We start from the raw sequence: 18,680 nt of genomic DNA on the forward strand, positions 1-18,680 counted from the left end.
CTTAAATACTAAAAAGAAAGAAAGCTGGCAGAGAGCCAAAACAAGTTGTATGACTTAGTGAGATTCTGCACATATGAGCACATTCAAGGCTATGGGAACAGTTTATCAGACCATCTCAAGACTCTTAGAACATTACTTATCAGGACCATTTTCAAGGTTTTGGGAAGCTGCTTCCCTTGATTGCCCAGACATCTGGGTGAGGAAGCCAGGCTGCCTCCCTTTACCATACACCATCTCTCCTACTGGTCTGAATGAATGTTTCTTTAACTCCTTGGTTGTTGGAGTTCCAAGCAGTTTGATTTTCTGGCAGTTCTGGTTATTTTTTTGTTTTTAAATTGGTTGTCATCTATCTTTCAGTTGTGAGAGGAAGCAAAGCATTTGTACCTACACCTCTATCTTGGCTGGAATTCCTCCATAAAGAATATTTTTAAATCTGAGTTCCAGTATATTGGAATTGCTAGTAAATGGTACTATGGTTCCAAGCCTATGTCAATTGATAAATTCTTGATTTGTAAAGTTCAGTAGTGTGGGTGCATGAACAAGCTGCAGGGTTCAGAAACAACGTCTTGATGATGGAGTCCATTAACTCCATTTGCACTGAATTAGGCCTGAAGATTTAAACCTTGCAGACAATAACATCTCTCAGGGAGTTTGGCACAAGTTCCCAGGGTTAAGAACACAAAGCTGTACCAAAATTTATCTCTTCTTCATATTAACCAACGTTTGTTCAGTAGGCTGAGAATTGCATTGTTATATTTCCAGTTAAGATTTTAGAGTCATAAGGCCTCACCAAGTGCTGGACATTTGCTGGTTTCTAAGATCCTTTTAAGAATATTTGAACATTAGCATTTTTAAGAGGAAAACTAAGAATTATTTTTAGCTGAAAATGAAACCACAGATTCTACATAGTAGCATAATATATTAAAATTGTGTGTAAATTTGCCCCCTTTTTATATGATTCTTTGGACCTTGGCCAAGCAGTACACTTTTTATATTATTTATCTTGATAGATATTTGTTCAATTTCTATCTAGTGCACTATATGAGAAAAACAATAAGCTCTTTTCTCATTTTTTAAGTAAAATCAATTTAAAGTTTTTCTAAGTATGCTAGTCTCAATTTTCCTTAAGGAGATCCATTTTTTAGCTCAAATATTTGTTTACCTGAGATTTATTTACATGGCTTGTTGTAAACTTTAGGCATTTTAAATAAGTCAGTACTTATAAGCACACTATAAAAGCTAAAATTACAAATTTCAAATTATCAAAGGTTATTGATATGTAGAACTCTGTAGCCAAAAAATGTGTCTAAATATGTGCTATATGAAAACTAGAAACCAACTACGCCAAGGTAGAAATTGATGCGATCTTAGACCAGTGACATTGAGTCTAATTCTCTGTTTCTACCTTTTATAAAATATATTCTAAAGCCATGTTTTAAATATATGTATACAGGCACAAATGCAGATATACATTGTTCTAGTGTGAAAGCTTTTTCATGTCCCCTTTATCCACTCTGATTTGTGAGGATTTGACTACTGATGCATTAAAATCAGAAGCAAAGCATTTTGAAATGCTTTCAAAGGTACAGTTAGTAATTTATGATAGCTTAAGTGTAGGTAGTAGGTAACATATTCTTAGAATTAATGTGCTATTTAAAAAAGGATTCTCTTTTAGGGGCACTATCAAATACAGAACTGATGAAACAATCAAACTCTAGTTTCAGAGCAAAATGTTAGCCATTCTTCCACTCATTCTTTCATTTATTATACCTCATTATTATCTCTTTAGATTCTTGCTTTTCATTTTGAATGATTTCCTGCAGTCTGGCCTTCTAAGGAACATAGTGGCCAGGTAAAGAATTAATTAAAATTCTAATGGCACAATTAGCAGTAAGTGTGAACTATTAAAGCATTTCCTCAGATGTTTTATAGGTTGTGAGATATCATCTTCACCTCAGCTGATGAATACTGACCACCTGTTACCTATTACCATAACATTATGCAAGCCGACTGACAGAAAGCAATCTGGTCCCTAGTGATTGGACTATTGCAGCAATTAATAGGCCATTTCCACACGGTAAACTGTAAAAGCTAAATGAGATGGTAAATAGAAACTTAGACAGGTGTTTAATGGAAAAATACTATTGAAACTCTCCAGAAGTTGTAACAATAAATGTATTGTTTTAGGCATATTTTATAGCATTCAGTTTGTTTCAGTGTTGGAAAATAGTAACTTAAGACCAATATTGCATGTTATGCATTTGTAATTCCTGCATGAGCTCAGAACTGGAGTCAAGAAACATATTGCACCTACTAAAGAAAGTTTGTTATAAAAGAAGCTTGTTGGTGCTAAACCAGTCTTGGTTAAAATGTGAACATGGGAAGTGATGCTTTCCATTAAATAGATGTTTTCTCTTAGACTTGATGAAGTGAATAAGCTTGGAGAGAAAATAAGTTTACTTAGAAGGGAAAGCATGAATTAGCAGACTTCATTGAATTAGGCTATTTGTTACTGTAATGTCATATAAGAATCTTCTCAGTGCTGAAACGCTTGAATTTCTAATATGATTTCGTCAATTATTGAATTGTTACTTGTCTGTTCTCTAAGAAAGTCAGATGAAGATCAGCATGACAGTATTTACAGGCCACCTCTCCTCTGTGGGATGTAATCCATCTTTGTTAATTTCAGTAAAAGCAATAGATGGTGTTTGGCAGTGTAATGACGTGATCATTCTACCAACACCTCTTTAAATCATAAGCAGTTGCTTTCTGTTGTGTAGATATGTAATCAGTTATACATCTCATTACTGATTTAATTCAGAATGGTAGTGGCAGGTGAATAATGTATTTGTATATTAATATCATATTGTATTAATACTCCCTTCATTTAAGTGTGCTATTCATTGATGAATCATAAACTGTTGCTTCACGGGCAGAATAAATTTATGAGATATTAGACATCTAAAACCTTAAGTATTTTAATTCAGTGTGTCAGTAAAAAAGTGTTTCTTTATATCTCTGATTGTGCTTCCTTGACTCAATAGATTATTTACCATATAAATACTTTCTGTAAGTGGTAAAATATTATATTATTGTATATCTTATTTATATGCACTTTAACTGTAAAATTATAATAGAAGACTGAAAATCAGAGAAAATAATGCCAGAGTGACAGTTTTAATGCAGAAAATACAGCAACTATTTAATGGAGATATACCGTTAAAAGAATCCTAAAAGTTCATCAACTAACATATTTTGTCATTGATTTATATTAATTTGAGAGTATAGGGTGATTATAGTATACAAAGTATGTAGTTCACAATATTCTAACTTGTTTGTGATGGATAAATAAATTGAATAGTTACTACTTATATTTCACATTTATTCTCACAAAAATATTATTCATCTTTATAACATAGAAGTATTTATAATTAAAACCTTTTTTTTTCTTAGGAAAACTTGTTGGTATCACTATCTTTTGAAAACCTTTACACTGACTTTATAGGATCTCATGTTCATTCCAACACTTAGAATGAACATCCAATGAAAAACTTTAATACATTTTAACAAAAATTAATGCTTCTACTTAATTAAGGAAAGAGATTTAAAAATTATTAGCCAACTAATGCATACTTTGTCAACATTACTTTCTTCTAGGCATTTAAGAAAAGTAGATAATTGTAACAATTCTTAAAAGAGATTTCCAAGATTTCCTGTTGGAAGCATGTGGTACTATTAAGCAGTTCTGCATAAACAACACTGGCTGACTAATAGACTAAATAAATTTCACCTTAATCTCATTGAACTTCACAACCTTCATCTCCATGTTCTCTCTTAACTACCTCCAGAGCTGTTGTTAGTTTTGATGATACCACATTCTTATTGTTGGAAGGAGCAAAGGATCTTGTACTATTAATGGGATAGACTACCCTCATATTTATCAAGATTGATCACCTCAGAAGACTACACCAATATTTTCAATCCTTAGAGTGAATAGAGTGTGATGACCTTATTAGAGTGAAAAAAATTAAAGTGAAGAAATGGGAAAAGTCAAAAAGGGAAAGAAAAATATGCTTTCTTCTAATAGTTTAAAACTCATACTGCACTTTTCTGTTAGGTTTTAAATTTACCCCCAAAACTTATGATGTTAAAAATGCCTACATTATGGCATACTAGAGTAGTTATTTAACCAGTCTATCAATTTATCATATTTGGTTGTACTATTTTTTTCATAAGCACCATTCTTTATTTATTTCAAAGATTTAAATTTCTTCATTTTCTTCTCTAAAGCTTCTGCAGTCTTTACAGTGACAGAAAAATTGAATATTATTTTATTTTACTTATCATGTTTGAAAGTCTGTGTTGCCATAATAATGCTAACATTTATTTCTGTAATACTTCTTTCTAACAAACCATACAGTTTACATAGAAATAACATCATTTATCTTTATAACACACATAGAGCACTTAAGGAACTGCTAACTATTAATGCCATTTTATGAATGAGAAGCAAGATAACTCCTTGTCACTCCATCAGGAAATAACGCTGATTGTATCAAAAGTAATGTTTAGCCTTGCTCAGGACTTTAATACCCCTGAAATTCATATGGTTTTCAGTTCCACAGATTTTTAGCCATTCCACTCTTTATATCCATCTTTGTCATTTCTAATTAATTGATTTCCAACCAAAGAAAAAATACTATATAGATGGGTATCTATGTGTGTGTGCATATATCTATATATACATGCAAATGTGTATATGAAATGTAAGATATATATGTAATATACATGTATACACTGTAAGATTCTAAATCATTATCAATAAAAGCCTTCTGAACTACAAAAATAATATATGCTCCAATTATAGTGAAATATTCAATTTTCAGATATTCAAGAGGTAATTTATTAAAAATATAGCAGATTGAGCCCTGGCTAGTGTAGCTCAGTGGATTGAGCTCTGGCCTGCAAACCAGAGGGTCACTGGTTCAATTCCCAGTTACAGCACATGCCTGTATGGCAGGCCAGGTCCCCAGTTAGGGGGTGAGTGAGGGGCAACCACACACTGATGTTTCTCTCCCTCTCTTTCTTCTTTCTAAAGAAGTTACTTGTTACTTCTTCCCCTCTCTCTAAAAGTAAATAAGTAAATCATCTTTTTTAAAAAGAAAAAAAAAAACAAGGAGATTTAATGTGGGAGGTAGTAGTGGGTAGGGCAGGAGAGAGTAATGGGGTGGGGAATGAGGACAGCTGTAATTGAAAAACAATAAAAATAATAAAAAATAATCATTTTATTGAATTTTTAAAATAAAAATACAGGAATCAGGCAATGATTTATAGGGATATAGTAGAGGAATCTGCAATTAGTCTTTAATACCCACTGCCATCAGAATAGATATTCAAATGTCTTTGAAACCAGAAAACAATCATTTTCTTACCCAAATCACCATTAATTTTTAGATTATCTAAATCTTTAAACTCAACCACCAAATTCTAACTCAAAATTTCATGCCCTTTTACAGCCTTGTTTGAGGGAAATATTTTCTCACCACATCAATACTTTCCAGTTCCTTCCCTTCCCCATCACTTCTGACCTCAATCTCAACAAAGAAACATACTTTCACAAAATAGTTTTGGAAAATAACTGCTTTGGGCAATAGAATGGTGTCCTCTAGTAATAGTTCCTAAGTTAATCTGCCCTGAGCATGAATAGATTTTTTGTTTTTGTTTTTTATTAGTTATTCTTCATTGTTTTTCTAGCTAACTTCTAGCATGGCACAAAAACATAATCTTCCCTTTTTCTTCTACAAGACCCATCATTGTTCAGAAGCATTAACATTTTCATATATATTGCTTCTTCTAAGTATATAAAAAGATCCATTAAAAAAGTATTTACTTTCACATTTTGAACCATCTCCTTTTTTTTTGAGAAATTTGGTGTTTGTGGCTGTTGCCCCTCATGTTTCTATGAAATTCTCCTTCTTCTATAGAACGTATTCTTATTTGTTTCCTTTTATTTTTTCTGTCTTAATATTTTACTTATCCTTTGAAATAAAATTTTTATCTTTTAAACCTCTTTTCTCTATTAATATATTCATACATGCAATAAACTTTTTTAAACCTGGAGATATGTTGATACTGATTTGAGAGTCACAGAGAGAGAGAGGGAGAGAGGGAGCAAGGAAGAAATGTGAGAGAGAAACATCAATCAGCTGCCCTAACAAGGAAACGGACCTGCGACCTTTTGTTGTATGGGGACAACAATCCAATCAACTGAGCCCTAACCACAGCAATAAACTTTTAACATTTTTTATTTTCTTATCTCTTTTTCCTATTTATTTTATCATCACTTGAGGGTAAATAATGATGATGCTGATAGATGAATGTTAGTGTATACTTTCAGAATAAAAACTCAAACTAGAAATACTTTTATTAACACCAAAGGGATTATTAAAAGATTAAAAGGCAAAAATTGGAACTTAGCCCACAGAATTTCCTAGGCTTCCCATGCACTTTTATTCTACTCTGCATACCTACGTGTATTTGGGTACATGTGGTTTTCAGATTGTGTTTTAGGTGTAGCTACATACACTCATAAGTATGAGCCACCTCACATTCACTAAGAGCTTAGGGGGATGCTCATAATGGACACAGGAGGAGGGAGCAGTAGTAGAACTAGGGAGAGAGACAAGACTGTTAATAATCATAAAAACTAAGTAAGAGAAAAGTATGGGAAGAAAAAAGGAATCACACATTTTATAGAGTGGCGTATATGTCACAAAAACATATCTGAGACTTGTCTGGAAGAACAAAAGGCTAAGCTAAAGCTGTATCAGGGTGAACTTGGTTCATTATTCTATCCTTTTCTCCAGAAATATTTGGTTTCTCAAAGAAAAATACAAAAAGCAAATTGAGAAATGATCTACCATTAAGCGAATTATGATAGGAACTCTAGAAAGACATGTGTTGAGGCTAGTTGTGAGGACATTAGTAAAATGGTTGACCATTTTGTTCACTTTGTAGTAGGCCCCTATCACAGGTTAAGTGTGGCAGTGAAGTATATGACAAAGGACAGATTTCATGCTCAAACCTTGAAGTGCAAATGAATGTAAAGTTCAGTTACAATAAAAATATGTCAAATAAGAAAGCCAGAAACAGGAGAGGATGAGAAAAAATATTATAGGTCTTGGGAATATAAGAATTAAAACAAATACACACACCCTGCCTTCAATGGATTAAAGTAGTACATATCATACTGATTTAGTTCACAAATAATTTAAATTACTTGCTCTGTGCCTGGAACTTTCCTGGAATTTTGTGGGATGCCTGTGAGAACAGGCCGGCCATGTTCCCTGCCTTCGGGCCAGTGGTGTGATGGAAAAAGAAAACAAACAAAGACGACAAACAACATCCTAGTAGACTATGAAGGAAACAAACAAGGGGCCAAAAATTGTAAAAGCAAGTATATGGTATTTAATATGATGAAAATAGATTAGGTAACATGGAGAGAGAATAGAAAAAGAAGTCCCTAAATTAAATATTAAGTAGTACATTTGGCTATGATTTCTATTTCTCATAGCCCAAATTGCTAGGTCATATATTAATTATATATTTAACATTTTGAAAATATTCAGATTTTTCTTCAAAGCAACTGCACCATTTTCACATTTCTACAAGCATTGTATGAGGGTTCTAATTTCTCCACATACTTGTCAAACTTATTATCTTTTGTTATTACTGTCATAATATTGGGTGTGAAGTGTGATTTTGGTTTGCATTTCTGTGATGGCTAATGATAGTGAGCATTTTTTATGTTTTTATCAGCCATTTGTATATCTCATTGAAGAAATATATATATTAAATTTTTATGCCCATTTTTTCCTTGGGTTGTTTATTACTTTATCATTGAGTCATGAGAGTTCTATATGTATTTTAGATAGAAATGTATTACTACACTAATGGTTTGGAAACATTTTATCCCATTTTGTGGATTAACTTTTCACTTTTCTGGTGGTGTTTTGTGAAGCATGAAAGTTTTTAATTTCTATGATCAACTTATCTTCTTCTTTTATCATGTGTGCTTTTGGTGTCATGACAAAGAAGGCTGTGCCTAATCTCTTTATAAAGATTTAGTTCTGTATTTTATTTTAAGGATTTTATAATTTATTTTCTATATTTTGGTCTAATAGGCATTTTGAGTGTGTTTGTATATGGTATGAGGAAAGAACCTAGTAGTGTTCTTTATCATGTAGCTATATAGTAGTTATAAACAGTTTGTTGGAAAGATTAATTTTCCTCATTAAATTTTTCTTATACTCTTGTCAAAAATCAACATGCTATCAGTGATATGGTTTATTTATAGACTATCAGTTCTGTTTCACTGATCTATATTTCTGCCTTTATGATGCTACCACACTGTCTTGATTGCAATCATTTTGTTGTAAGTTTAAAATCAAGAAATGTGAGTAATCTAACTGTTTTCCACCAAGATTATTTCAGCTATTTTTGGTCTCAAATTTTCATATAAATTTTAAGATTAGTTTGTCAACCCTTGGGAAAAAGCCAGATTGATTTTTGGTAGGGATTATATTGAAAATCATATATTAAAATATATATTTAATAACTAATATGATCTATTAAATAGATATTATTAAGTATTATCTATTCAAAAATTATTACTATCTTAATAATGTTAACTCTTTCAGTCCATGAACATTAGTTATCTTTCTATTTTTAAATCTTTAATTTCTTTCAATGATGTTTTATAATTTTCAGTGTATACTTTTAAAATTATACTTTTCCTAAAAATATTCCTAATTTTATTTCCCTGTCTTTCATGTTTTATTCTTTTAAATGCTGTTACAAATGGAATTACCTTATAAGTTTTATTTTTGAATTTTTTATTGAAACTGTGTAGAAGTACAAGAGGATTTTATATGTTGATCTTCTACGTTCCATTGTATCTGAAGATTTTATAATTCTAAATTTTCTTGTGAATGTTAAAAATCTTCCAATGGAAATAGTTTTACTTTCCAACATCGATGATTTATTTCCTCTTTTCATGTTCTGGTCCATATTTCCTTACTAAATCTTTAATACAATGCTTTATAGAATGGTAATAGTGGTCATTTGTCTTGTTCCTGGTCTTATGGTGAATAATCTTATTTATTCACCACTAAGTATGATATAAACCTTGGTTTTTCATTGATTTATGTGATTAGTTTGGGGAAATTGCCTTCTATTTCTACTTTGTTAAGAATTTTTATGATGCAAATATATTGGATTTTATCAAATAAGCATCTAATTCAACTATGTAAAGTATAGGTGCATTGCAATGAGGGGACTGAACACCAAAAGAGCTGTAGATTATCTGACCCTGGAAAGAAAGAAAGAAGAAAGAAGAAAGAAGAAAGAAAGAAAGAAAGAAAGAAGGAGAGAGAGAGAGGGAGGGAGGGAGGGAGAAAGGAAGGAAGGAAGGAAGGAAGGAAGGAAGGAAGGAAGGAAGGAAGGAAGGAAGGAAAGAAGGAAGGAAAGAAGGAAGGAAATTAGAAATTTTAGAGAAGGGTAAAGTAATGTTTTGTTAGGCTTAAAGTAAACAACAGCCATGTGGACTGTGTAGAATGTGGAGGTCAATATCAAGTCTAGACTGTGAACTGGGCCCAGGACCATTTCTATGGAATCTCAAAGTTAAGATAGATGTGGAATGTTGCATCAAGAAACTTCTTATTTTAAGCTTTAAACACAAGCTTTCTGCTACTCCTTGGCTTTAGAAAAGAAACTAGTGAATAAGGTATTAGTACACTTTCAACAAAGGAGACCATTATGACACTTTGCAGTTCCAGCATGTTCTTGAGATAAATATTAATTCCTGTAAACTTTGCAAGGATTTATCTGTGACTGTTATTATAGCTAGATGAATGTCAGTGTTTTGTACATGTGGCTCTGTCCCAAGCATATCCTTTACTGCCTTTTCCATTCAGTAATCTCTTACCCTATCTCTAAAACTGCACAGTCGGAAAAGAGCTCTTGTTCCTGCTTGATATGTGATTTCTAAGAACTCTGCTGAGTATTTGTCAGAATGTGGTTGGTGTCAATATGCCAGACTAATAGATTCAAGTTCTTTAACTCATTGCTGTGAAAGCTAGAATACAGCAAATTAGATTAAGCAATGCTTCTGAGTAATTTGCCTGTCTTGTATCTTTTGATGAACTGATTTTCTCTTTTTATTTCTATCAAAGCACATTAGTAACTCATCCATGCTTAGCCACACCCAATTAACATATCAAAGGGATGGTGGAAAAGAAGGGAATTTTTTTACTTTGAAAGTGCCTAGGGTGAGAATATGGTTTTTTACTGGCTATCCATCACAAGTATGGAGCTGCTGAATTAGCACTATTAGAGTTATTTTCTTAACTATGTCTATTCTACATCCTTGAGTTCCAAGAATGTTTAACTCTGTATTGATATACTCTATTCAATATTACAGGACTTACTGACTGGGTGGGTAGATATTTTACTTTAATTTTCAACCTACATGATTATATATATCTGCCAGGACTGGTAATTCACATACGCACACACACACTCAAACATGCCGCATGACCCCACATTGTAGTAAATCATCATAAAATCTATATAAATGTCTTATGTTATCTCAAGTAAAATATTTTTCATGATTTTTAAAATTTAGTATAGGTTTTTAATTAGTGTCTTGCTAATGACATATACAATTATGAGGGATGAAATATCTTTTTGAGAAAAATATATTACTGAAATATTTTAAATGTAGCAACAGGTTATGGTTAAGTATACTGTCAGCCTACCATCTATTACAAAAATAAAAGAGGACATACCTGGAGAGTGAGATGAATATGGTACTCTAGTAACCCGGGACTTGTCAACCATAGGAAAGAAGCATCTGCTTCATTTCAGTGGTGATACCGAGTGTTTTTTCCTGATGTGTAGGGAAAAGTTGTCATGAAGATCTGTCAAAGTCAGTTAGTTAAGGGAGAAGATATAAAGTAAGATGGATTAATGATTCTGATTTGCTCATATTGATTTTAACGCTATGCCATTTCTCATTCGATCTGTGAATTATGAAGAAATGTAATGTTGCTTGTACTATTAATAGAGTTCACTTCATTTCTTAAGTGATTTAATAGTGCAAAAATCACCTTGGGATGGATCACTTATTATTTAATAACTGAAACACCTTTGGTCAGTATCAACCTTCACCTACTTGCCTCAAATAAGAGCACATTATGATTCAGAGAAAAAGAGCTCAACAGACTTTATTATGATTGTGTTCTATAATTTTCTTTATTATCTCTGGCCTAAGATTTCATACTAATCACCCATATTATTTATTATAATTTTTTGTTGACTGTGTGAGAGGAAGCTACTCAAGGTAAATTACAATTTATACAATTCACCTGCAGTCAGATATTTTAAAACTAATGAATCATTTATTTGGTTCCAACTTGGTGTCAATTGAGAATAGTCCCAGATGCTGGGAACCCATCTCTAAATAGTGGTGTTAAACAATATAGGCTTTTGGAAGTGATGGATCTGCATTAAAAACCTCGCCCTAACACAATCAGTTCTCTGACCATAGGTTTCAGTTTCCTTCTTAGGAAAAAGAAACAACAAAACCAAGTTCACACAATAGATTTACACATAAAGTGATGAAAGCAGACCAAGTAACACAGTGTCTAGCAGAAAGTGCGCCATAAATGGTAGCTATTACTTTTTATTAGTGGATTTTTGTCTATTGCATATAGAAAAAATAGGTCAGTGACAAAAAAATGTAGTCACATTAAATCAATAAAGATCAAATGGCTATAATATTGTTTTCATTCTCACTAAAGCCTATTGACCACCAAACTAAATATTTACCTATTTTAAACATGAAAACAAGCCTTTTCACTCAGTTATTTCCAGAAGAGCTGAGTAATTCCTTTCAGAGCATCCTTGAGAGAAAAACAATAGAAAGCCTCTGTCTGTGGAAAGCTAATTTTTTAGTATAACTGCCAAAGCTATCTATATTGTTTTCTCAGATTTGACATGCTAAGACTAATAACTCTGAGGAAAATAGAAAATACGAAGAAAAAATATGATTTTTCTCACTTAGAGATATACTCATGTACCTCTATGGGAAAATAAAACAGCTACCCTATATTATCCTACAGATTGGGACCCAATTTTAAGAAATAATAACTCTTGTTTTTTACATTGTCACCTTTATGTATTGGAACTTATGTACTACCATTTATCTTTCTCTAACAACATTTAAAGCATGCTTTATAGGCAATTAGTTTCATTTTCTTTTGCTTTTCAATCACATTATTTGAATTGAATAAAAAACTTCATGTATTAATTTATTAAATCACACTTTACCACTGAATGTTGCAAGTATGGTTAGATTTTGGCTTCTTGATACTATTGCAGTTTTTGATATGTTTTCCTTGATCTCTTCAGATGTAATATTAAGAAAACTCATTATGATTATACTTAAATAGTATCTCTGCTATGTGATTTTCAAAAGTATTTCTAAATTGCACACTGGATAATTTTTGAAAATTAATGCTCCAGATACAAAAATAAAATCCACCATTTTTCTAAATAGAAGGCAATTAACTGAGTTTCTATTTTTTGAAATAAGATTCAGTCTTTAAAGATGAGTTTTTGTAAAAACTGTTCCCATGAGCAATTCACAGCTCAGTTTTCTATGTATAATCAATTGTCAATTACACATCACAATTATTATATTTTATTTTTGAAAGGTTGTGAGGAAATTATTAATGCAGTAAAAGATACATGTATACATTTCGAATGCTTTTTTTTCTGTCCAGAGGCCAAGTATTTTACAGCTAAAAGTATAAATTTATTATTTCTTCTTTCAGATGTGGGTTCTGTTGAAGGACTTGCATATCACAGAGCCTGGGATACACTGTACTGGACCAGCTCTACTACCTCATCCATCACCAGACACACAGTGGACCAGACTCGGCCTGGAGCATTTGACAGAGAGGCTGTCATAACCATGTCAGAGGATGACCATCCACATGTACTAGCCCTGGATGAATGCCAAAAGTAAAAACAACAACAACAACAAAAAAACACTGAATTTTTATTTCTTCATTATAATTGTAATCCAAAAACTATCCATCCAAGTTATATTAATGCTAAAATGAATTAACTTTAAAATGAAGGGTTTCCTTTGAAGTTCTCTTTTCCCTTTTCATAAAACTAATTATAAATATGAATAATGAAAATCGGATTGTTTTAATGCCAGGTGTAACCTCCGTGAGAAATCCAGTTCAAAGAGAAAACAGAAACAGTATTGTGTTGGAAAAGGGATATAAAAAAGACATTAGGGCATAACTATTTGAAATTATAAATTTGAGATAAAGACTTAATATAAATTGAAAACGAAAAGGTGTTTCTTTAATTAAATGTAGTAATATTAACAACTAGGGATCTCTTCATTTAAAATACTGAGAAAACAAACAAGCAACAACTATTGTGTGCAGCTATACTTTCAACATTAGATACTAGACAACAGTTTATGTAGCCCATATCTGTTTTATGATATAATATAATGGCACTTATAATAATACTAATAAAGAATTCATAGCAAAATAAAATGCTTAGACTCTACTGTGGAGCAATGGAGGACCAAATTCAAAACAAAGCAAATTAGAGAAGCATTGTATTTTGGGGGACTGCCATAAGGAAGCAATTAAATGAAAAATCAAGAACAAAGCTTGGGTTAAGCAGAAAAAAATATGTACCTATGGAGTTCCATTTTCATACCATATGGTAAGATTTTAACTAGAAAATTCTTTATCCTTAAATGAAACAAATAAACAAAAATCAGATCATTTTAACTTTCAATGAGCAGAAATAGAAGAGCTCTTTTTAGGCATAGTGAAGAAAAATTAAATAATACATAACAATGGCCATTAGACACTGACCCTGGCTACTTGAGAGAAGAGAAAACTACCTGAATTACTCCATGTGAGTAACTAAATCTGGATACTTTTATAGAGCTGGAAATGAGTTTACACTTAATTTACTTAATTGAATGTTTTCAACTTGTAAATAAAGGCTCCGATGGTTGAGAGATGAAGGTTGAAAAAGGCTGACTTCCCATAGCTCTGGTGACTGTTCATATCCACCAGGGCCTTCCAATCCCTGAGGCAGAGCTAGTACTGCTCCCATCTGTCCCATCCCTGTACAGCTTGTACTAGAAATCAGATGCATTGATCTTGATTGTTCACCTGAAGTATTTTAGGATAATAACAAATGTCCTGCAGTTGATCTTAGAAATTTATAAGACAATTTTGAAATAAACATGAGAAAGGTCACTGATTATATTGTATATATAACTAGTTTTAGTTGGAAAGTGTTTATCTGATAATTATTTATTATAAACCTTAAAAATTATATTTTCTTTTTTCATATCTCAAACCTTCAATTAAAATTAAATACACCAAATATTTTAATTAGAGATTATATGTAATTCAAGTTCAAAGTATGAAAAATATTTCTTATCATTTTACACATCAATGTACCTACATATCACTTTGATATTTAGTTGATTAACTAAAAATGTAAGATATTCTAATAAAAATATACTAAGCAACAAAATAGAAACACACACATAGATACAGAGAACAAATTGACAGCTATCAGCAGGGTGAGGGCTGGGTAAAAAGGTGAAAAGATTAAGCAAAAAACAAAGCAAAAAAAACCACCTCACAGACACAAACACCAGTATGGTGATTACCAGAGGAAAAGGGGGTGGGGAGGTAGAAGAAGATAAAAGGGGGAATAAATGGTGACAGAAGGAGACTTGCCTTTGGGTTTTGAACATGAGATATGATACACAGTCGATGTAGTATAGAACTGTACTCTTGACCCTCATATAGTTTTATTAACCAATGTCACCCCAATAAATTAAACAAAAAAATTAAAAATCTAGAAAGTATCCAAAACAAAAAAGGAATAAAGTCCAAAGTTTCAAATAAAATAAAATCTTAAATTTTAGATGAAAGTGAGGCTACTTGAGATAAAAACTTGGCTCAGTTACTGTAAGTTTAATTACTCAGTACCCCTGGCCTCTGTTTCCTCATCTGTGAAAGGACAGGTAAGATTAAAAGCATGCTAATGCACCAGAAATTCAATCATTTAAAAGCCAGCAATTTAGGAAAATATTGCAGATTCCTTGGTTTTATTTAATACCACATATTTATATGTATAACTTTTAAAATGTTTTAACTAAAATTTTCATTTTAAAACTAGCAATTATGGATAAAACAACTACATAATTCAAAACTGTGGTATTCTTTTTTTTAATGTACTAGTTTCTAGAACAAAATATTTTTGATTTTTGCTTACTTGGAACACTTATATGTTCCATAGAATAGATAAAATGCTATAAATTATTTTAACAACAAAGAGCATAGATGACCTACCTTTCTTTAATTGGTGAAGATTATTTTTAAATTAGTGAGTAAAAAAAGTTTTGTTTTGAACTTAAATATTATCCAGTAATATGTTTTCACATAATACTGAAAAATACATACTGAATAATTATTTTGGCTATAATCCTGCATTGCCTTTAAATGATTATGTATAGAGATGATATATGCAATCTTTCTATAAATATAAAATATTTCAAATAGTTTTTCTTTGTCAATAATTATTAAGCATATTTTTTCAAATATTTAAAGCAGACTTTCAGCCTCTCTACCTTCCTCCTACTTTTTCTTCTTTCTTTCCTTTTCTTTTTTCTTTTCTTTCCCGTTCCTTCTTTCCTTCCTTCCTCCCTCTCTTCCTTCCTATTTTCTATCCTCAGCAGCAACACTTAGTCTTCTAATAAACTCTTAGGAACAGTCCTATAGACTTAAAAAAGAAAAAGAAAAACAGAGCTGTTTCAGTAAAAATAGGAATTAGAGCATGAAACCCTGCAGCCTCTCCACCACTCTTCTGGTTACCTCTAAGGTCTTTTTTGAAATTCTAGGACTTCCTCAAAGAGTGGCTTGACACAAAATGTATAGAACCAGAGACATTTAAATAAAGACCAAACTGATAGTAACCAGAGGGGAGGGAGGAGAGTGGTAATGAGGGAGAGAGGCAGAAGAGTCATCTAGGAATATGTAAAAAGGACCCATAAGGGGTCAAAGGACAAAACCAAAGGAGTGAGGGTGGGAGGTGGGGATAGGTGGGAAAGGGGAAAGTGGTGACAGAAAAATGAAGACAGCTGTACTTGAACAATAATAAAAAAATAAACAAAAATATTAAAAAAAATAATAGCTTGACAAACACTGAGGTAAAGCCATCTATAAATATTTAAGTAACACATATTATGCTTAAGGATTTGAGAGTAACCACTGAAATTCTAGAAACAACATTGTAATTTATAGAAAAATCATGTTGAGGGAATAAAGAAAAAAGATATCAAGTAAATATAGGAGTTTAGAGATTGCATTTCTCTAAACCATATGAGAAGATTATGCAGAATTTAAAGAAAAAATGTGAAAGAAGAAAGTAATTTTGACCTTCACCATTGAAAAAAATAAATAAGTTAAGAATGATATCCAAAATGGTCATATTGTACGTATTGAAAAAGATAACAATAGGTTAATATTTGTAGTTCATAAAAAATTTAAGATGAGTTTTTTACTCAAGTATAATAGATCCTCATTATTCAGCAAAATGACTCAATTAAATTAAATTATTATTTGAGAGAATGAACAGGATAATTGATTTTCAGAAATAGTTTCCAGGTTTCATTTTAGAAACTGGGAAATTTGCATGTAAACATAATATACATATAACACTTTATTACTTAGACTTCCTTAAGGACATAGAATATGGGAAAGAATTCTGTTTCATTTTAAATAGCTTCACATTGCCATGTTTCTACTGTTTTTACTATTAACAAAATTTTAATTTATTTTCACAATTTTTATTGTAATTAGTTTAATGTTTTGGACCAACTGGAATGAACAGCATCCAAGCATCATGAGATCAACCCTGACTGGGAAAAACGCCCAAGTGGTGGTCAGCTCAGACATGCTCACTCCAAATGGACTCACCATCGACCATCGTGCGGAGAAGCTGTACTTCTCAGATGGAAGCCTGGGAAAAATTGAAAGGTGTGAATATGATGGAACCCAGAGACACGTACGTTGAGAATTTCTTGAATATACATGTGAACATGATACATTTGAACAATATGTGCTTAATTTCTTTCTATACCATTTATATGAAAGAATGTCAAAAGAGGTTGTCTGAACCAATTCAATTAGATAATACATTCAGTGAAAAAGAAAACTGTGGATAACTTGAAAATGTTCTTCAAGTGCATTTGCTACCATGGAGACAGTTTGACTCACACAAACTTTATCTCTGGAAGCAATAACTGATTTTTTTCTAGTTATTAGTTGAATTGCTAATTAATAGAATTGTTAGAGTTATTTGCATAAGCTTCATTGTTATTTATACATTTTTTTGAAATGTGAAATAAACTGGTTATTTACCCCAGGCTGAAAGAACATTAGGAAAGAATGAAATGGTCTTCTATCTGTGTTCCTATCCTCAAAGCAACTTAAGCTTTGAAAAGGGAACAATAGGATTCCTCTCACAGTTAGACCAGTTCTCTGCCTCCTTTCTCTGGGTCCAAATGAAATGTTAGGGAAAAAGTCTCGATGTTGGCCCTAAGGAACCCTTACAGTAGGTATTGGGTCAGTAGGGCGGTTTAAGTCCAGTGCCCTCCCCTTATCTTAAGAAGTCAGTAGCACTTAACAACGGGAAAACTCAGAGTTCAGGAGAGTAAGTCTGGATAGATACACTGCAGGAGAAATTTTTACCCTGGTGCCCAACCCCAGTGCATGCTGAAGGGCAAAATGATGCAGAAGCTTTTCCCTCCTCCACTGTATCTCTCGAAGGGTCACATGGTATATATGTGACGCTTCATAGGCCATATTTTCTCTATCACAACTACAGTGCCTCATAGTGCTAAAACAGACATGCAGAACATGTAAATGAATAGAACATGTAAATGAACATGAACATGTATAGAAACAGGCAACCAACCAACAGGTCATAGCTTGTTAACACTTAATCTACATCTTTAAGCACACTGTTTAACTTGAATATAAACCTATACATATATAAATATATTATCTATATATAGATAATAAAATGATGAAAATGCTTCCAAGGATAAGACAGTTGGGGAAAAGAGACTACCAGCGATAAAATCCTGTTTCGGTCATGCATTCGGCTTAGGCACTCCTGGGCACCTAAACTAAACTCTGTGCATCATTTTCTTCATCTGTGACAGAGAAATCATCATAAAAATGCCTGCCACTAAGGAATGCTATGAAAATAAAATGAAATATGAAGAGCTTAGTACAGTATCTAGAACACCTAGTCAATGACTGTTAGCAAGTATGATTAGTGAGTAGAAGTCTTAAAACATAAGAACAGTGAGCAAAGTCTCTAAAACAGTTAATAAAATACATAAATAAAATTTTACAAACATGTTTAAAATTTTAAAAATTAATTGCTTTTTAACAAAAACAGTAGCTTTATTTTTATTTTGAGTTCATATGGCAATAAAGAATAAATCTAGATGCATTAAGAATGTAATAAACTTAGAAATAATCTCCCAA

At 31.9% G+C, this 18,680-nt stretch overlaps 1 protein-coding gene across 1 annotated transcript in view; it reads left to right on the plus strand.

The window, feature by feature from the left end:
* LRP1B (LDL receptor related protein 1B) overlaps positions 1-18,680 on the plus strand; it is a gene marked incomplete at its 3' end in the record, with an annotated part of 1,343,287 nt that overhangs the window by 1,117,224 nt on the left and 207,383 nt on the right. The window contains exons 43-44 of the mRNA XM_037064526.1: positions 12,897-13,086; positions 16,983-17,187. Coding sequence (XP_036920421.1) covers positions 12,897-13,086; positions 16,983-17,187 — 395 coding nt within the window. The remainder of the gene's footprint in view (positions 1-12,896; positions 13,087-16,982; positions 17,188-18,680) is intronic.

The sequence above is a fragment of the Sturnira hondurensis genome, unplaced genomic scaffold (genome assembly GCF_014824575.4).
Source record: "Sturnira hondurensis isolate 20B ecotype Veracruz unplaced genomic scaffold, ASM1482457v3 Scaffold0015475, whole genome shotgun sequence".
Lineage (NCBI taxonomy): Eukaryota > Metazoa > Chordata > Mammalia > Chiroptera > Phyllostomidae > Sturnira > Sturnira hondurensis.